Source organism: Diceros bicornis, chromosome 14, assembly GCF_020826845.1.
Source record: "Diceros bicornis minor isolate mBicDic1 chromosome 14, mDicBic1.mat.cur, whole genome shotgun sequence".
NCBI classification, from domain to species: Eukaryota; Metazoa; Chordata; class Mammalia; order Perissodactyla; family Rhinocerotidae; genus Diceros; species Diceros bicornis.
Genome location: NC_080753.1, coordinates 59,119,734 through 59,140,919, shown reverse-complemented (window position 1 = coordinate 59,140,919; position 21,186 = coordinate 59,119,734). Strand labels below are relative to the sequence as shown.

Below are 21,186 nucleotides of genomic sequence, written 5' to 3'. Positions count from 1 at the left end.
TACAAATTATGGAGAAGGGCTGGCTACTGGGGTAGTTGTACAACTAAGACCTTCACATCTCAGTTGAGTGATTGTTTTTAAACCCTCCTCTTCACCCCCTTGCTTTCAATGACCTGGCTTCCATGCAGGCCTGGTGTGAAACAAACCTGCGAAGGTGCATCAGCGAGCAGCACCGTTTCGTCTGCGACACGTGTGACAAGGCGTTCCCCATGCTCTCCTCGCTTGCCCTGCACAAGCAGACCCACCTCGCCACAGACCAGGGACGGGAAAGGCTGCAGGCCAAGACCCTGCCTGGTGACGCCCTGGACCAGAAGACCTTCCTGGCCTTGCTGGGGCTGCAGCACACCAAAGACATCAGGCCTGGCCCTGCCGAGGAGCCCCTGCCAGATGACAACCAAGCAATACAGCTCCAGACGCTCAAGTGTCAGCTACCTCAGGACCCCGGCTGCACCAACATGCTGAGCCTGTCTCCTTTTGAAGCTGCTTCTCTGGGCGGTTCTCTCACAGTCCTTCCCGCTACCAAGGAGAGCATGAAGCATCTGTCCCTGCAGCCCTTCCAGAAGGGCTTCATCATCCAGCCAGACAGTAGTATTGTGGTCAAGCCCATCTCCGGGGAGTCGGCCATCGAGCTGGCAGACATCCAGCAGATTCTGAAGATGGCAGCCTCGGCTCCCCCTCAAATCAGTCTTCCACCCCTCTCCAAGGCCCCTGCCACCCCTCTGCAGGCGATTTTCAAGCACATGCCCCCTCTGAAGCCAAAGCCCCTGGTCGCCCCACGGACAGTGGTGGCCACCTCCACGCCCCCCCCCCCTCATCAATGCCCAGCAGGCCTCCCCGGGCTGCATCAGCCCCAGCCTCCCACCGCCGCCCCTGAAGCTCCTCAAAGGCTCCGTGGAGGCGGCCTCCAACGCCCACCTGCTGCAGTCCAAGTCCGGGGCCCAGCCGAGCGCGGCCGCGCAGCTCTTCCTGCAGCAGCCGCGCGTGGAGCTGCCAGGCCAGGCCGAGATGAAGACGCAGCTGGAGCAGGACAGCATCATCGAGGCCCTGCTGCCCCTGAGCATGGAGGCCAAGATCAAGCAGGAGATAACGGAGGGGGACCTCAAAGCCATCATGACGGGCCCCAGCAGCAAGAAGACGCCGGCCATGCGCAAGGTTCTCTACCCTTGTCGCTTCTGCAACCAGGTGTTCGCCTTCTCGGGGGTGCTGCGCGCGCACGTGCGCTCCCACCTGGGCATCTCGCCGTACCAGTGTAACATCTGCGACTACATCGCCGCCGACAAGGCTGCGCTCATCCGCCACCTGCGCACGCACAGCGGTGAGCGGCCCTACATCTGCAAGATCTGCCACTACCCCTTCACCGTCAAGGCCAACTGCGAGCGGCACTTGCGCAAGAAGCACCTCAAAGCCACCCGCAAGGACATCGAGAAGAACATCGAGTACGTGACCAGCAGCGCGGCCGAGGTGGTGGACGCCTTCTGCTCCCCCGACACGGTGTGCCGGCTGTGCGGCGACGACCTGAAGCACTACCGCGCGCTGCGCATCCACATGCGCACGCACTGCGGCCGCGGCCTGGGCGGCTGCCCCAAGGGCCGCAAGCCCTTCGAGTGCAAGGAGTGCAGCGCCGCCTTCTCGGCCAAGCGCAACTGCATCCACCACATCCTCAAGCAGCACTTGCACGTGCCCGAGCATGACATCGAGAGCTACGTCCTAGCGGCCGAAAGCCTGGGCCCTGCGGAGGCGCCTGCCGAGGCCTCGGGGAGGATGGAGGACGGCAGTGGGGCCTTTGGCGAGCACAAACCCCTCGCCACCTTCTTGGAGCCGCAGAACGGCTTTCTGCACGGGGGCCCCACCCAGCCTCCGCCTCCACACGTCTCAGTCAAGTTGGAGCCCGCCAGCAACTTGGCGGTGGACTTCAACGAGCCCCTGGACTTCTCCCAGAAGGGCCTGGCCCTGGTCCAAGTGAAGCAGGAAAACGCCTCCTCCTTCGTGAGCTCCTCTTCCTCGTCCCCCTATGACTGCTCCATGGAGCCCATCGACCTGTCCATCCCCAAAAACTTCAGGAGAGGAGACAAGGAGACAGCTGCTCCCGGCGAAGCCAAGAAGTCTGAGCAGGAACCAGGGAGTGGGGAGCAGCCCTCGCCCTGTCCACCACTCTGCCCTACCCTGCCGGCGCCTGGGGGGTCCAGCGGCATCCTGGAAAAACCCACGGCCCCTGCAGTGGGGTCCTCGGCAGCCACCATCCTGGAAGCCCACACTCAGCCCCTGCAGGGCTCTGTTCAGCTTGCTGTCCCCATCTACTCCTCAGCCGTCGTCAACAGCCCCCCCATCTTGGGCAACTCCACCCTCGTAAGCAGCCCAGCGTTGTTGCGGCCACTGCGCCCTAAGCCTCCTCTGCTCTTGCCAAAGCCCTCTGTGACCGAAGAGCTGCCCCCGCTGGCCTCCATTGCCCAGATCATCTCGTCCGTGTCCTCCGCGCCCACCTTGCTGAAAGCCAAGGTGGCTGATCCCGGTCCCGCCAGTGCTGGCAGCAACACCACGGTTTCAGACAGCTTAGGAGGCACTGTCCCTAAAGCCGCCCCTGCCCCCACTGACACCACAAGCCCCAAAGAATCCAGCGACTCACCGCCTGCTGCCAACAGCCCAGAGGCGGCTTCGCCCACGGAGCAGGGGCCAGCTGGCTTGTCAAAGAAGAGGGGCCGGAAGAAGGGGATGAGGAGCCGGCCGCGAGCCAGCAGCGGCAGCGTGGACCTGGACTCGAGTGGGGAGTTTGCCAGCATAGAGAAGATGTTGGCCACTACAGACACCAACAAGTTCAGTCCGTTTCTGCAGACCGCAGAGGATGATGCTCAGGATGAGGCGGCTGGAGCTCCTGCTGACCACAACGGGCCCAGTGATGAAGAGCAGGGTAGCCCCCCAGAAGACAGGCTGCTGAGGGCAAAGCGGAACTCCTACGCCAACTGCCTGCAGAAGATCAACTGTCCCCACTGCCCCCGGGTCTTCCCTTGGGCCAGCTCCCTCCAGAGGCACATGCTCACACACACTGGTAAGAGGGGCCCGCCAGGCCATGGGTCCTGCTTCCCCACAGGGAGGCTGTGGCCTGGCTGGCCGGATGAGGGGAAACAAGGGGTGGGGGTCGAAAGGGTGGGACTCTTTTTCCATGACCCTATTCTTAGTTTCTCCTCTTTCTCAATCTCAGAAGCAAGGGGCTTGCCTGGTGGTGCCCTGAGTTTTTCTGCTTGTCGTCTTGTAACCAGAATGCCCTGTTCCCATTGTCTGAGCCCTCCAAGGGCGGCTGGTGAAGGGAGGTGTGAAACGTAAGGTGTTTGTAGGTGAACGTGGTCATAGGCCCCCATGCCTTCTGGAGCAGGTAGTGGAATTATTTACTTGGTTACGCCTGGAGACAGCTAGGAGGAAGTGGAACTTTGTGTTGAGGTGTTGGGCCAGAAGGAACTCAGTGCTTTGACAGGAGAAATTGCATCTCAATGTCCTCAAGGTAGCTTTTAAAATTTTCAGCATTCTGTGAAGTTCTTTTGACCACCAGGTATTCGTAAAGGGAAATATCGCAAATTTTGCAGTTATCTTTCAGTTCACTAAGGCGGTCGCATCTTCCCGTTTATTGTGAAAATCAGTGACAAATAGTTTTAGAACTTTTTAAAATTTTATTTACACTAAAATTGTCTGCTGTTCCAGGGAAACACACAGATGTAAATAACGTCTAAGTAACAGACTGAAATTACCAAAAGGATAGCCCAAAAGTATTTTTCAAATGTGAGTTTCTACATGTTGATTTTTAAAGAGAAGTTTAAGATAAGGAATGCACTTTAAGTAATTTTATACCAGTACTTCTGGTTAAATGATCATATAGCTGTCATGTTAATTCTAATTTACTGAATTTCATACAAGATTTATATTGTTGCACTAAGGATAAATTGGGTAAGATCCTTAACCTTTTGGAGATACCACCCAAATATTGATAGGACCTAAAACCGAATAAAGAATCGTATGGTACAGGATTGCCAGATAAAATACAGAATGCCAGTTAAATTTGAATTTCAAATAAGCAACAAACAATTTTTAGTATAAATATTTTCCATGCAATATTTGGAGTGTACTAAATCTTATTTGTTATTTATCTGAAATTCAAATTGAACTGTATTTTTAGTTGCTATATCTGGCAACCCTAGGTAATTAGAAAGCTTACAGTGTGGTGAGGGGAGGGTAGTGGGAACTGGGTGTGAGCCACACTCTGTACCCAGGTGGAAACGCTTCATTTGGGGTTGATCATCACGTGAAGCTTTGAAGAAGGCTGTTTCTACTAATGAGGTAGATGGTGGGAATGAGGTCACAGAGTTATCCCTGTGAAATGAGAGTGTGCAGAGAGGAGACGGGGAGGGGAGAGCAAGCTGTGGAGTCTCTGAGGCCGGGTGCAACATACACGCAGCTTTTCTTTTTGGTGTGATAGGGCCTCAAATCCAGGAATTGAATGGCAGCAAGTCAGATGTGCCTGTCCATGAAGGACTCATTTAACAGAGAACAGAATTTCTAGATTTCTAAAGTATATGCTGCATTTTTCAGGCCGTCATTTTCTTTCCGTTTGAAATCATTTGAGCCTGACAAAGTAAAATAACAGGTCTAATGAAGAAAGTGGTTCAGAGAGAAGATGCATCTTAAAGAGAAGGTGGCCCACACAGCAGTCTCTTTTGCTACCCTTTTTTGGGTGACACCTGTTTGTCGCCTGCAGAGTCTCTGGAGAAGTGAGTATTTCTGTTACCACTTTTCAGAAGCAGATGGTCTGGATCAGATGGTGAGGGTAGCTCTTGCCCTGCCATCACCCGGCCTCCCCACCGCCCTCCTCCCGCTAGGAGCGCTGTGCTGGGGCATTCTGTGCACATTTTCCCCAGATGGGCCATTTATTCCTGGATGTTCTCTTCTCGACAAGCTGACAGTCTGTCTAAGAGGGCTGGAGCAAGTGGTATTCCTTTCAAGGTGTCTTTGCAGGTGCCTGATGTAAGTTCCCACTTGTGAATCCAGTCGTTTTGGTTGCCTGGCTTTTGAATGCCAAAATGTCCTGGTTGGTTTAAAATTTGGTAGCATCTGAAACTGAGCAAGAAAGATGGGAGGTTTGTTTAAGGCGGGTGGGGGGGGTGGATGTAAATATGAACATGTTCTGCCACTTCTCCCTGCACAGTTACTGTGCCTCTAATGGCTGTGTCTGTTTCGGCCTGCTCCCTGACATCCTATCACATTATGTTCGTGTAGTGGTGGTGGTGGGCTGGACTTGTGGGGTTATCCTTGTGTACAGGGTTGGTAGAGAAAGCTTTCAGAGCTAGTCTTCATGACTGTCCCATGAGGGCAATGTTGTCCACATTTTGCCGTGAGGAAATGGAGGCTCAGAGAGGCTGAGTAACTTGCCTACAGGTCTATGGTTAATGAGCAGTAGAGCTAGAGTTCAAAGCCCGAGTCAGATTCCCTGCTGCCGCCCTGTGGTCAAGTGGTGTGGCTGTTCTCTATCTGAAGGCATATAGGGCATGCCTCCTTTGGTCTCCCTGTATCCTGACATGTCCTGATGCAGAAGATTGGGAAGTGGTTTGAGATAAGACAGAACATAGATGTGGACCAGAATACTATTCCTCAGAGACTTAATGACTGTGGAGTGGTATTAGCCACACACAGACACTATGTAAAGGTCAGCGCTCGTTGGGCTCTGTTAACTTCCTTTGCTGTCTCCCTGCTTCAGCTCCCAGCGACAGTCTCAGCATCACCTCTGTTAAATAATTTTATAGAGCACTTGGCTGTGTCTGGTGCTGTGTTAGAACATTTTCCGTTCATCGAGCGCTGGAACTGGACGGAGCGTGGGCAGTCGTCTGATCCACCAGCTCTCCCACAGAGTGATGTTTTCCTGGTAGACAGCTCTGCTGTTGAAGAACCTCGGAGCTGCCTGTCTCTCAGCCGCCTAGCCTTCTGTGAGGTGCTCCCTCCAGAAACTTTAAAATAAGACTAAGGCACATGTGAAAGAGTACAGAAATTAAACATGGACTCTGAAATGACCCTGTAAACAAGCGTTATACAGGAAGAGGCTTTTTTTTTAATTGTAGCATTAAAATCGAGCCACGTTCCAGCCAGAAGCTTTGAGCAGTCCAGTTTTAGATTGCTTTGAGGTGAACTGTGTCTGTATCTTGAGAGTCAGCTTTCTCCCGATCTCTTGGCAAATGCATAGAATTATTATAATGTCTATACATTGTCTCACAGACGTGTTTCCAGTTCACCCCACTCCCCAAACAGGCAGTGTTAAGTAAACCAGATGTCAAGTGTCCATCTAGGGCTTCCCTGTTGCTACAGGCAAGGGGTACGTGGTTTCAGGCCTTTCTCTATACATGGCTCCGGTTCTAGGAATTGTGTCTTATGAGGAAGCTGGCGTTTGCTGTCATATTTCATGTCCCCTGGCATGCTCTCCACACACGACTGAATCTCCTCTTCCACTCCTCTCCACCCTCTGCCAGCCCATAGCGTCCCGTTGATTGGGGACACTTACCCTTCTCTGCCTGAACAGTGTTGCCTCTTTAGGAGAGGATAGTTCACTGTTCCTTCCTTTTCCCCTCATGAGCATCTCATGTTTTTAGGCCACAGGTGGAGGAGTGAGTGCCAGAAAACACAGCCAGTTGGTTTCCGTCTCCATCCTAATCTTCCTCCTCTCCTCCCTTTCCTCATAAAAGGAAAGGGTCGGGACCCTAGGATGCCTGAGGTGCCCACCAGCTCTGACAATCTGGGATTCCCTGGCTTGCTCACTTTCTCACAGTTGGTTTTAACTGCTTTTCTTTGCCAGCCTGGGGCCCTCGCCACTCACCTCTCCTACCCACTGCTCACAGGCAGCAGGCCTCAGAGTTGAAATCAGTAAGATGTGCAAAGCTAAGTGTGGAAGGCACTCTAACACCGGTTGTGTTTGGTTAAACTTTCTTAAGTGGCAGCTTTGGCCATTTTTACCCAGCCAGCCCTCTCCCCACTACCCCGCAATACAGAAAGAAAAAAAATATGGAAAGAAACCTTCACTGAGAGGGTGGAGGGGTGATGGAGAGAAGTCTGAGGGTGTGAGGCCATGTCATTGTTCATTCTTCTACTCACTGTTGCCCCAGTGCCTGCCAGATAACGTCATTTCGTATAAAATTTCTCTCTTCATTTCTTGACTGTTCTGTGAGAGTGAAAACGGGCTGGCTGGTGGTTTTTACCGCCCACGTTGGGGATGGAGGGATGTCATACGTCTTTGATGCAAAGGTAACTCCTTGTGGTTACATTTAAAAACACCCCTGGCTAAAGCAGTAATTTGTGGCAGTTACCAAATAAATAAAATCACTTAATACTTTCCCTATAGATTACCAGTCAACAAGTTTTTTTGAAACCTATACAATTATAAAATACAGAAAGGGCTCATCTTCTCCTCTGTCGATGCAACCTGGAGCACACTGCTGTTAAAACGTATGACTTACGCGGTGAAATGTGAACTTGTAAAGACTCTTGTTAGTTGTCACTTTGGGACTCTTCATAATGTGATACAGTACTTTCATGTCATTGAATTGTTTTCTGAATTTAGCCTTAATATGCATCTTCATCATTGTGGGACATCAGCCTGGCTATCCAAACCAGCTGCAAAAGTGAAGCATTCACCAGTGTGAAAATTACAGAGTAAATCATGTAACAGGTAGAAGCAAGAAACCAGTTGTTTTATTTGAAATCCAGAATCATATCCCACTTCATAGTCGGAGCTCCTGACTTGTCTTCCTCTCAGTCTGGCCTGACTCGGAGAAGCTGTGATGTTGCCTTTTGACAATAAAGTAGTAAAGGAAAAGTATTTTTTTCCTTACTTATTAAAATGGAGCCCGAATAATTATTAAATATTCTGTTCAATTTTTAGTGAAAAGCAAGAAGAAATTTGAAAGGTACACAAACATTAAAATACTTTACAACTAGTCGACACAAAAGCATCATTTTTTTTTTTTAAGGTAGGCATTTTTATAAATTTAGTGGAAAACACCTACTGAGCTTTGTAAAGGCAGGCGATGGGTTCTCCACTTCATCCTGTGGGGCCCTTGTGGAGCTCCTTACAAGTTCACATGCCAGGTTTCTGGGCTTCTGGTTCCACCCTTCCCAGGTTTCTGATTCTGTGGTCTTTGATTGTGCCAGGCATCTGTATTCTTAAAAATTGCTCCACCAGTGATTTGGAACCATCCTCTGAAGGGGTCTTTCAGCTCAGGAGGGAATAAATGTCCCCTTTCTTTGATTACTACTCATGCTCAAACTTGGCGGTTACAGTGATCCCGGAGTTGTGCTAGTCCTTCCTTCTCCTCTGCGAACCCCAGGCGCCAGGCCCCTGGCTTGCGCACCTGCACTGGTGCAGGCATCTGTGGATAGTGATCTAGGTGGAAGGCTGAAGGGCCCGAGATGGGCGTTTCGAGGGAGCTGTGGGGTTGACTTTCCTGCCAGTTCTGGACATGTGTGTTTGTGGCAGTCCCAAGGTTACCAGACAGAAGTGCTGGGCTGCAGCATTGAAGTCATGTCTGTTAGTACACAAACCTTTTCTCCTGTAAAATCGGAAACTGGGACCTTAGCATCTGGTGATGGGGGAAAACAGAAGAATCCAGTGATCCAGTAAATGACTGACCCCCTTCTCTCTCCGGAAGCCCACCTGCTCCCTTCCCTTCTCCCCTCTCCTCCTCCCCTTCTTCTTCCCATCCCCACTCTCTGCCCTGGCCCTTGCTTGCCCCTCACATCATCCCCGTAAATACAGGAGATTGCAGAGGAGCCTGGCTTGCATTTTGAAACATTGTGTTTACAGTACAGAAGGAATCCAAATAAAAGGAGAGGCAGGCAAACCAAAGCAGATAACTGCTGGGGGCAGGGGCATGCTCCTCCGTTCTCAGCAGGTGACCCCATTCGTGGAGTTGGGGTAGCACAGGGCTGCTCAGTGGCTTCTCTTCACGCGCAGGTCTGCTGAGTGGAACAGTGATCTCCTAATCAGACTCAGTTATTTGCTGGTCACTTATTTACTAAGGAGCAGGAGCTTAGAGCAGGGGAACAAAGAAGCTTTAATGCTTCTTAGAGCAGACCTCCTCTGTCTCGACAGCCGGAACCACAGTGACCTTGGGCAGAGGTCACTGCAGGATGACTCAGCAGGTCAGACAGGAGGAGTCCTGGGAAGTCAGACTCGCTGACTTCTGGTCTGCTGTGGTGGGCCAGCCCCACCTAGGTCAGGAGGAGGGGCCAGTCCCAAAGACACCCAGGGACTTCAAGATTCCTCCAGGAAGGCCCCTAGGCGTGCTCCTTCATCCCATCTGATTTCCCAGCGTCCATAGTCCTTGTCATGCTGGGAGTTACTAAAAGTGTCTTCTCTTTGTGACAGACTCCAGGTGTTTTCTTGCTGTGCTCCAAAATCCCTTCACTCACTTGTTGTTGTTATTTAAGGTTTTTAATTGTTATACTGTTATTTTGCTTTAAACGTGTGTATCTTGGGTTCGTTGTTAAATTTTAGTATTTTGAAGATAAGACCTTCATTCCATTCCACTCAGGATAAGGGTAGACAATCACCTGAGTTGTTGATATTCTCAGTATTTTTTTTAATAGATTTTGTTTATTTTTTTAAAGGGCTGGAGGAGGGGAGGGAACAAATGATAATCCCAGGAAAGTGAATCGAAAGCGACTTTTCTTTTTCATTGCAGTAGAAAGCCAGATAAATATATATTTTTTTTCCTGCTTCAGGTCAGAAACCCTTCCCTTGTCAAAAATGCGATGCCTTCTTTTCTACCAAATCTAACTGTGAACGCCACCAGTTACGCAAACACGGAGTTACCAACTGTTCCCTGAGAAGAAACGGGCTTATCCCCCAGTCAAAAGAGAGTGATGTTGGACCCCATGATAGCACAGGTAGTGCTTCCAGGTGATGGAGAGGGAGAGAGGAGGGCCGCTCGGAGTGCTCCGTTAGCGCTGTAGCTGACTCCAGCCCTCCGAGCTGTGGCGGGGCTGCCTTTTCCACTTCTCTGTAGGACTCTGCAGTCCAGAAAGGCGGGCCCTGCCGAGGACCAGGAGCGTGAGCAGGATGGGGATTTGGGAAACAAGGACAGTGCCCCTAGATTGCTTTTCTGAGCTGCTAGGGAAGATGTCACCCTCCCAGCAGAGGTCTGTGTTCATGCTGTTGGGCCCACTGGAGGGGGGATGTGAGGGAGGGTGTGCAGTCCAGGCTCTTGATAGGAGCACATCTAAAAGGGATGTGAAACCATCAAGGCCTGGGGTGTTGTTTTCTCCAACCCCAGCCTCTGCTGCACCCTACAGAGCAGGGATGGGTTTGCTCAGATGTCAGGGTATTGCAGGAACTAGTGGTGCCCAGCCCTTGACAGGGAGGGGAGGGGCAGGGTAGGGTGTTTTTCTTTTCAATAACTCTCTTCCCAGTAAAAACTTTGTCTTGTTTGAAAAAGCACTCTGCATGTCCTTTCTTTAATCACATCTCTGCTTGACCTGAATCCGGGTATTATTCTCATGTGCTGATATGTGCTTCCTTCCTCTAGCCCCCCACAGAGCAATTAACGGCTGCCCAGTGCGTCTCCTGCCACCTTTTTTTTCCTTACAGCTTCTGTATTTACTCGTGTCCTCTATTCAGTACATTCTGTTATCTCCAGCTGCTGGGGTTCAGCGTCCCCCACCCCCCAAAACAAACAAGACAAAAAATTGGCTGCTGCAGTTTACTTCGACACACGGCTAGTTGGCCAAGGGTTAATAATAACAGCATTGCAAGTATGGATTCAGTTCTACAAATCTTCAAAGCTTGACGTTTCCCCATTGCTTGAAGCTGAGGTGATTTCCCCCTGAGATGTGTTTTTCTAGGGTTGTAATTGTGTCCTGTGCTTCTCACCCTCAGACTTGGGTGGGGGTGGGGTGCTGTGTTGTCTGGGAGTCCCCCTCTCCTGCACTGGGAGTCAGTGTCGGGCTTTAATCCCAGCCCCTAACCCCCTTGTCTGTATCTCAGTTACAGGGGGAGAGGGGCACATCCGAATGGGTATCATTTCCAGGAAGAGGAATTGATCCGGAACCCTCTGTGCTTTCCCTACACCTCCCATTGAGCCCTGGTGAAACAAGCCCTTGAACTGCCAGGCCCTTTGGTTAAGATCAAACCCTCTAAGAACATAAAAGTGTAGGCTGGTTCGCTGGCTCCTCCTTCTAGCTTCCCATGCCACACAATTGGCCAGGATCTTTGAGTAAAGAAGGGTATGGACGCTCACAGAATCTTGCCGTGACTTGGATCCCCTTGAGCCAAAGGTTGCTAGGTGATCTGCTGTTCAACCCCAGGAAACCCACAGGGAGGCTGGCAGAACTAGCCTGGCACATTTTCCCTCAGCCTAGTTTAAGAAAGCGGCTATGTGTGGGGCCGGCCCGTGGCTTAGTGGTTAAGTGCGCACATTCTGCTGCTGGCGGCCCGGGGTCAGATCCCAGGTGCGCACCGACACACTGCTTCTCCCGCCATGCTGAGGCCGCGTCCCACACACAGCAACTAGAAGGATGTGCAGCTATGACGTACAACTAGCTACTGGGGCTTTGGGGGGAAAAAAGGAGGAGGATTGGCAATAGATGTTAGCTCAGAGCCAGTCTTCCTCAGCAAAAAGAGGAGGATCAGCATGGATGTTAGCTCAGGGCTGATCTTCCTCACAAAAAAAAAAAAAAAAGCAGCTATGTGATTCTGTCCGTAGTGGTTCCAAAGGGGAGAGAGCAGCGGGTAATTGAGGTGGTCGAGGGGAGCCCTTGGTTTCCGGGTTTGCAGAGTAGTCTTAAAGTGTAATAACCATTTGCTGGATGCACATTTTGGGTGCAGCTTCTTGATCATATGGAAGAACACCAGACCTGGGACCCCTGCTGATATCTGTGGGGACAGCTGGAGAAGCCTGCAGACACAAAGCTAACTGAAATTTATATCTTAGCTTCAGTTCAGCACCAAGTTTTACATTCAGGGTGTATTTATGTTTTTAATTTGCAGTTATGAGTTTTGTTTTTCCAATTTTTCCAAATCCCATCAGAGCCTCCCGCACGGCCACCCTGCCCCAGAAGTGGTATAGGTTTTCTTTAAGGGTCAAGGCCTCTGAAAAAGAAAACTCACTGAAAGTTGCAATGTAAAACCAGCGAAGAGAAAATATATATTTGGTTTAATTGTGGTCACAATCCATAGTGAGAAAGAGGTCTGAGATTCAGGAGGGGGAGAAGGGGGTGAGGGAGGGGGGAGTGCAGTGATTTCAAGAAGAGTTTTAAAACCAGGTGAGCATGCTGGGGGGAGTGGAAGTTTCTTTCAGGGCTCCCTCCAGTGAAGAAAGTGAGGCCTTGGAGGAGGACCATAAAAGAACAAGGGCAGGAAATGACCAAGGAAGTTCCTGGGTTTTCTAGGTTTATATGCCTAGGTTGCATTTTCTTAAAATCCCTAAACATGTTTTATAACATAAGTCTGACTTTTTCAATCACATAAGGCCTTTCACAAAAACGTACCCTAGATTTTCCCCCAAGGAATGCTAAAAATGCTACCATGGGGCAGTTCCAGCTTAAAGGGGCATGTTGGCCATTCAAAGTTAAACTGAAGCTCTTCGTTCACTTTCTTGTGGGCAGAGAGGTGCCCTGCGAGAATACTCGTGGTTCTTCCTCCTTGATGCCTTCATATTTGTAGGCACCTACGTATGACTTTTTACATCAGTATAAACGTGAAGTTTTTAAACCTTCCCTTAATGGTGGCCACCCTTACCAGCACAGAAGCCGCACATGCCAGCGTGGACTGCACCACAGGAAGTGCTGCTCTGCTGCTCGGTAGGTGAAGTACAGACCGAGCAACTTCCTCCACAGCTGTGCCCCTGCCCAATCTGATTAGGTATTTAGGTTATTCCGTGAGAAACATGGAATTTCTAGGAAGCAATACATACTTCGTTGTTGAGCTGACACGAAAGTCTTCACTTTCCCATAGGAGGAGCTGCGGGTTTATTATCTACTAGTGCCTTCAGGATTCTGTCTGCTTCCTCTAGCAGTTTCTTAGATTTAGCATCACAAATGAGGGACTGATGGGGACAGAGAATTAACACTTTAAGGTAGGTGGCATTGCTTACAAAAGTCATCAGCTCAGCTACTTGCGTTTGGAAATGTGGGTAGTTGAGAATGGTGGGAATCAAAAGAGGACCTGATGTTATAAGCTGGATATTCATGAGACAAAAAGAGGATAAGTCTCTTGTTCCCAAGAATCACTGATAAGAATCGATTGAAGTTGCTGGGAACTTGAAGGGCACGGCTGCCCTGCTAAAACACTCCCCCTAGTGGAAGTTGGGTAGAGCACAGCCAAGCCCCCTTTGCTCACCAGAGGAGGTGAGTTCGCCTCTCTGGCGTTTAGGGTGAACTCTGCATTATTGACACTGAGGGCGGGCCCAGGAGTGAGACAATTGGATATTAGTATATTTATTTGGGTTTGGTTTCAGAGTTAATTATTTTTTTTCAAGATCATCTTAAATATCTTCTATTACAGTTAAACTTAAAAATAATCCATGTTCTTTGGTGAAAAAATTTTAATTAAGAGCAAACGCCTAGAATATACTGTGACAAATAGGAAGTAATCAGAGTTAAGCCTTTTTTTTAATGTAACTACCCACAAAGCCAACAAACAAGAAACTGAGCATTCTATATTTTTTTATTACAGAATTTATACCAAAACCCATTTAATAGGTGCTCCCTATTGAATCACTCCCTATTAGAGTGATTCAAGAAAATGAGCATCTAGGTTTTCCTTAGAACATGACCTAGACATTGGTGTATATATCTCAGGATTCATCTTCTTTAAACTTTTGGATAATTTTCAAAAATCATTTATTGTTAGAAATTTTATATTCACACCATGATTATTTATCCTTCTGAAGCCTTTTGAGATACTCAAACAGTGGCTGCCAAAAGGTCCAGTCAGAATGAAACCAGTGAAATGATGTGAGTGGAAGTGCCACTTGCATTTGGTTGTAGGTAAGCCAGAAGCCCTAGGCAGGTGTGACCATGGGAGGGATGGTGCCAGCTCCTTTGTCCCCGGCCCAGGGACCACCTTGATGGCATATAATCAAGCATGTGACTCAGAGACAGTGGTGGACATGGGTGGACACTGGTACATCTGGTCCCATCACGTGAGGACCCAGGTCAGGTGCATGGATCTGCTCCAGCACTGTGATCAGAGACCTGCCGTAATGAGGGAGGTGCATCTAGCATATGTGCCCTGAACCAGTGAGCTTCGTCAGCCTGACCCACGGAGGAGCTTCTGAGTGCCTGCAGTATTAAATTGGCCATTGGATCTATAGTTAAATGGTAGGTCTCAGCACACAGCTTCACTGTCATAGCACATAATGGAAAAGTCATTAAGTCCTCATTCAACCTGAATGACAAGAAGATGGTGCATTTCATAAATACTGTCCTCTGCTGGGTGTTGTTAGTGTTGCCACAGTGCCACCCCTTCAGAAGGTCTGTAAAAACTATGGTAGACTTTCCACATCTGGGTTTGCTCTGGAGAGTGGACAGGTAGGAACAAACTGAGAGACAGGAAGTGTTTCCACTCCCTACATGGGGTCCTAACAGCAGCCAGCGAGGCCCCCAGGTGTGCATGCGTCTCCTTTCGCCTTGGAACTCTGCCTGGAGATGAGCCATCAGGCGAGAGCATGTGCCCCACAGCACAGACACATGCTTTGGGCCATTTCTAGGAGACACTCACCAGATACCACGTTTGGGAGTGTTTGAGGGTAGTCCTGTGTATGTTGCATGTTTGTGTAATCTCTTTGCACTGGAAAAATAACCTTTACGGCTCGGCTTCCTCCATCTCCCTAGTGCTGTGAGTCTCTGGAATGCACCCATGCACCCACTCTCCTCTCTCACAGTCCCTTCTGTCTGCGCTGCCCTGAGTCGCTCTCACCTTCCTCGGGGCTTGCCCATCCCTGTGTGTGGCAGTGGAGGGTGCCGGGCACAGCTAGTGGGCAGTAGAAGGGGAGGACAGGAGTTCTAAGGCACAGCCAGCCCCGTGACCCCAACCTGTGTGTATGTGGTGGCTCTTTTTGCCTTTTGTAAATTAACCCCAGGTTCATCTTGGCCCTCTGGGGATGTAGGAGTGATGAGGGTTCGGGGTGAGAGAAATCCTTGCTGGGGTTGGGATACAGGCTTTGGGGGTGTGTCCAGCTGAGTCACAACAGAACCCTTGGAAGGGGCATATTTGGTGGCATTTGGTCTCAACCTCTGCCCTGTGTTTGCTCCCACAGACAGCCAGTCAGACGTGGAGACATCAGCCGCAGGAGGTGAAGTTCTGGACCTCACCTCTCGGGAGAAAGAGCAGCCGACATCGGAGGGAGCCTCTGAGCCCAACCAGGTCGAAGAAGAGCTCCCCACAGAGGAGCTGAAGCCTGTAGACAGGGAGGAGAAGGGAGCCGAGGAGAGCCAGGAGCAGGAGGACAAGAGTGGGGTGGAGGAGAGGGACGAGGACACAGACGGCCCGGAGGAAGACACCGTCAGCAACAAGAGCCTAGACCTCAACCTTGCCAGCAAGCTGATGGGCTTCAAGCTGGCCGAGGGCGACGCCGGCACCGTGGGCAGCGGAGGCTCCACCCAGCAGGACCAGAAGCACGCCTGCGACATCTGCGGCAAGAGCTTCAAGTTCCTTGGGACCCTGAGCCGCCACAGGAAGGCTCACGGCCGCGAGGAGTCCAAGGAGGAGGATGCGCTTCCTCGGGAGGGCCAGGGGGTGAGCGGAGCAGCCGAAGGGCCACTGCTCGTCCCTGCCACGCCCCCTGCCCCTGAGCCGGAGGAGAAGACTGCAAACCCCTTGGTGGAGCCCCCGGCCGAGGGAGAGGCCTCATCGGAAGCCTCCGCAGAGAAGCAGAGTGAGGAGGCAGAGGGCACCTCCGACGGGGAGGGCACAGCCGAGAAGAAGTCCTCAGAGAAGAGTGACGATGACAAGAAGCCAAAGACAGACTCCCCCAGAAGCGTGGCCAGCAAGGCCGACAAGAGGAAGAAGGTCTGCAGTGTGTGCAACAAGAGGTTCTGGTCCCTGCAGGACCTGACCCGGCACATGAGGTCCCACACAGGTAAGGGCGGCAGCCCCTGCGGGAGCCTGGGGAGCGACCTGGTTCCCACGCCTCCCCAGGGGGTGAGTTTGATTCCCGTCTCTTCCCTCTGGCCCACCTCAGTCTGTAGGAGGAGCCTCCCCTGAAGCACTGGTGGAAACCCGGGCTGGAGGCGGGAGAGAACGTCCTGACTTTGCACATGTGCCCGCTAAGCGTGGTGAAGTAGGGGTTCAACGAGTTGTTCTCTCAGCGCTGGGACTGTACAGGCTTCTTGCAGGGAGGCAGTAGAGTGTGCCTCAGCATTGGTGTTTCTGAGAGCATTGTGGTCAGTCCCTTCCCTCTGAGCCTCTGTCTTCCTCTCCCTAGAGTGGAGATGATGGCTGCCCTGTCTCTTGAGCATCTAGAAGAATGTGGGTGCTGCACAGTTGGGGCGTGTGGTCTCTTCAAGTCCTGAGCCGGGAAGGACCGTGGGGGTGGCCCGGGGAGCAGGCGGGAGGGACAGGTGCTCTGTGGCACTCGCTGCTCCAGGCTCTGTTGTTGCGCCCGGGCTGCGTCGTTAGCTGTCAGGTGGAAAGTTTGCTGCAGACCCACTTTGCAGCAGCTGGGCTGACATAACCGAGAGGGAGCTTCACCTGGCTGCCACACAGGCACGTCGGGGCACCCCTGCTCACACACGTCCTTGCTCCTCCAGGAACTCACCACCTACCGGGTCGAGGCTACAAACCCCAAGGCAGGGACCGATGTTTTGGTAAAAAGGAGACCTGGATATACTCATGAAGTGAAAAGATGCAAACATATCCACCCACCCCCTGCTTCAAAAAAAAAACCTGTGGCTTGCTCTCGGCTTTCCTCCTCCCTCTGGCCCCAGCCCGCGGTGCACACACGCTCCCCGCGTTCTCCCCCCGCCTCCTGCAGTCCGCTCGGCCCTGTGCTCGGGGGATTTGGAGGCTCCTGTGGTTGGCTCCCAACAGAGAGATATTCTTGGGCTCCTGGCAGCTGGTGCTCTCAGCTGCTCGCAGGTCCGTGTTGTGAGCAGGAGGGAAAGCCCCAGCTGCTCCGTATCAGGACACAGAGTATCTCGAGCCTTTGACTTAGGAGGGGCCCCTGTTGGGCAGAGCCCTGGGAAATGGGGCCTTCACTGTGGGAGAGACACTGCTGCTGTCCTTCCACGAGATTTTTTCCAGGCCATTCTGGATGTCCCTGAGGCCTCCACTTCTGAGATTCTGGTCCCTGGATCAGTATGTGAAAAGCTTCGATTGAGAGAGAAAAGGGAAAGAGAAACGGGCTGGCCCCTCACACTTCTGCTCCCTCTTTTGCCAGTTTGGACAACTAGGAGGGTTTCCCCTGAGTAGGAGGGAGTCCTGGCCCCTGCCACCTGCTGCCCCTTCGCTTGCTCGTATGGCTGCTGATCTCACGCAGAACAAGGAGGTGGATACTGGTGGCCTTACTGTCAACAAACATAATTTCTTTCTCTCATCGTTCCAGGAGAAAGGCCGTACAAATGTCAGACCTGTGAGCGAACCTTCACCTTGAAGCACAGCCTGGTTCGCCATCAGCGGGTCCACCAGAAAGCCAGGCATGCCAAACACCACGGGAAGGACAGTGACAAGGACGAGCGGGGCGAGGAGGACAGTGAGAGCGAGTCCACCCACAGCGGCAACAACCCTGTCTCGGAGAACGAGGCAGACTCAGCTCTACCGGCCAGCAACCACGTGGCGATCACCCGGAGCCGGAAGGAAAGCCTAGCCAATGCCACCAAGGATTCCAGCCACAGGGAAGAGAGGGCGGCGGGTCGGACGGCTGGTGCTGGCCAGGCTGAAGCCAGCAGGAGTGCTCCCAAGGCCGCTTCCCTGGGCAGCCCCAAGGAGCAGGCGTCTCAGGGTGATGCTGACCGGGAGAGCCCGGCGGCCCTTGTGCAAGACCTGCTGGAGTTGCACAGCAAGAGGCCAGCCCACCCCATCCTGGCCACAGCCGATGGCGCCTCGCCGCTCCTGGGGATGGAATGACAGCTCGACCTGTCCCCCCCAGCACACAGACGAAAGCCGGCAGAGCAAAGTGTCCTGAATCTATATTTCACGGGGTTTCCTCAGTGCTCTTCAGCTTCGGGGAGTGAGAGAGATTGAGAGAGAGAGAGTGAAGAGACGAGCCAGAGCAGGCCGTCTCGCCCGGTGCCATAGCCTTACACGTCCCCGTGCGGGAGACGCAGCACATCCGACTCGAGTGCCTTAACTACTTACCAGTCCTTCGGGGTCAGCCTGGGTGTTGTGTTTTCCCAGCATGACTTTTTAAAAAACAAAGCAAATATTTTAATGAATTACTTGGAGATGACCTTTTCATTTAAGCATTAATGTTACCTTCTGTACTGGTGTGTGTGAGCTCGTTCTTGCGAATCTGTGATAGTAACGTTTGTTCTGTGAGCTGGAAACAGAAGAAAAAAACATGCCCTTGGATCCCCATAGCCAATAACTGGAAGAAAATGATGTGAATTTCATGTAAATTACCAGAGGAAACATGGATAAGATGCTCATTTCTCAAATAGACCTTTTCTTTTGTTGTTTGCTACGTGGTGGAGCTGTAATTCGGTCCTCGGTATTGCAGGATGTGGTTGATGAAGGTTTCCAATTTGGTTCAAGCCAAAACCAGGAAAGAGTCTAGCTTCAACCTCGTACATGTTTCCACTCTTTCAGCGTTAGACACGCTATTACTGTTCAAGTTTCAGAACATCCGTTCTTAACTTACAGAGAAGAGTTACCCTGGCAACTTAACCTATAGAAAACATATACAGATGTCACATAGCTGATTCCCCCCCTTCCAGTATATGTATTAATAATATTATTATTATTATTATTTTTAGTTCATCAGTTTGCTGGTCTCTGCAGTCAGCAGAAACAAATGGGCAATATTTGTCCTGGGAGACCTGGGCCTCCCGGTCCCCGTGTGAGCGTCTGCCCTCAGCTGTCCCTGGCGCCCTCGGGCGGTAGCTCTTCTACTGTACTTAGACAAGCCTTTCCTCCGTGACTGCAGAATCCAGCAGGGGCCACGACAGTCCCCGTGCCTGCGGCTGAGGAGCAGCTCAGAGAGGGGAGAGCGAGGGTCCTGCGCCTGGGCCTTCTGAGAAAGCCAGGCAGCGAGGAGACCTGTTACTCGCCGGTCTTCCTGCCAAACCCAGCCCAAGCCTTACCCGCCTGTGCTACTGTCATTTGCAAAGCGAGGAAATACTACTACTACTGGTAATAAAACTGCACATGCAAGATGGAAGATGAGGCACAGATTGATATTTACCTTCCTGCAAGTTGGGGTTGGTGCTTGAAGATAAACGTGCTGTTTCTAGTTTCTTTAAATAACCTGAACCCCTGGGTGCAAAAAGGCAGGGTTTTTTGCATGAGCATCCATCCTATGCAGGCAGTAGACTTCCCTCCCTGTAGCCGCCAGCAGTGAAGAGAACAGATCCTACTGTAGCTGAGCTTGTGTTCAGCCTCCTGTCCTCCAGCCGAGACCTCTGGGATGCCCGAGCCTTCGTGCTCCTGGGGCCTCCTGTGCTGCCTTCCCCTGGGGAGCCACCCCCACCGCCCCTCCCAGGACCCTGGCGCTGTGTGGCTCTCAGTGCCACTGTGCACACAGACACACACAGACCCCTTTCTCTCCACTTCCGTACCAGTTTCTGGTGGCCAAAATCCAACCGCCCAGACTTCAAAGGAAGATAGATATTCTTGAGATAATGAAAAGTGATATCTTTGCATGTGAAAGGAAAAAGGTTGAGGTATGTATGATTTTTAACTGTATTAGGGATGTATGAACCAGTTTCAAAACGAGGTTTTATTTACTCTAGGTGAATACAGATCAGAACCAGTGATCCCCGTGTCTCACTTCCCACCGAGTGTGGTCTGCTGCGTCAGAAGCGGTTCCTGCATCCCTTTTCATGACGATTGTCGTTATTTTCGTTGTTGTTATTCGGGGTTTCTTGTGTTTTGTTTTTCTCTGCAACTCCCCACACTAAAACTCACAACACTGTGGGGAGAAGCCACGACTTCACTCTCCGCCGAGGTGAGATGTAGCAGGAATGGGCCCCGGCACGGCCGGGCCGCAGCTCGCAATAATCACTCTTGATTTAAAGCTTTATCTAGCCTTCATCTGTCCCCTCGTAGTCGATAAGGTCTTGCCACATTTTATTAGTGAGGTTGAGAAATGTATTATTTGTTTGTTGTTCTGCCCCTCCCCCAATATTAAACTGTGAAATTTGTGATTTGTTTAAACTCTGGGTGAATCATAGCTTAGTTTGCATGTCCAGCTAATTTGTTTCTAGACATTTTGTTTGATTCTCTTTCTCCTTCTCTCAGGGCTTTTACAAAAAAGATATATATATATGGATCTTCTAAAAAGTTTTTTGAGGTGCAAGTTTTTCTCTTTTGTTTTTCTCTTTGAATTATGGACACAATGCTGAGATTCAATCACTACATGAAACTCCTGGCTGTGAAAACAAAACAAACAACCCAAAGGGCCATGTTTGCAAACAGCCCCGGGGAAGCTACGCACAGCCGGATGCCAGTTTCAGGAAGATTCATCGTACCTTCCGCCCTCCGTTCCTCTCTGTCCTCCTCTCTTTCTTCAAGAAGGAAGTTGATCCTAGTGATTTCAGCCCATGCATTAAACAGGAAACAATAATAAATGTGTAGAATTCATATTTTTCTAAAGGGAACTTACAAACTGCTGCTACAGGTTATGTACAAAACTGGTTTATGCCACAAGAACAGAATCACACGTTTGGTTTTGGTACTTTTTGTTCCTCTTTGTATTCAGTGTATAGTACTTCCAAATTCAGAATGAGAAGAAAAGCTGTTCTGTATCAAACCATCTAAGCAATAAATGTTATATTTCAAAACGGCAGATTGCCGGTCACACGGCCGTCCTGTGATTTGCTGTCATGCTGTCAGCTTGTCCTGCCCTCAAACCGCAGCCTGCTCAGGGCAGGTCACGGGTGCTGGGGCATCAGGGGAATCGCAGGCCTGCTCCCAGTCAGCACGGGCTCCCAGGAGCACCCTGTCACCCAGGCAGCATCTTTAAAAAGAAGCCTCTTGAGCTCACTTAGCTGCAGTTCGGGGGCTTC

The 21,186-nt window shown here is 51.0% G+C and overlaps 1 protein-coding gene across 1 annotated transcript in view; it reads left to right on the top strand.

The window, feature by feature from the left end:
• The window catches only part of RREB1 (ras responsive element binding protein 1), a 133,223-nt gene extending 112,245 nt beyond the window's left edge, over positions 1 to 20,978 (top strand). The window contains 5 exon segments of the mRNA XM_058555324.1: positions 129 to 800; positions 802 to 3,043; positions 9,748 to 9,912; positions 15,282 to 16,103; positions 17,568 to 20,978. Coding sequence (XP_058411307.1) covers positions 129 to 800; positions 802 to 3,043; positions 9,748 to 9,912; positions 15,282 to 16,103; positions 17,568 to 18,088 — 4,422 coding nt within the window. The 3' untranslated portion in view covers positions 18,089 to 20,978.
• Positions 20,979 to 21,186: the final 208 nt, after the last annotated feature.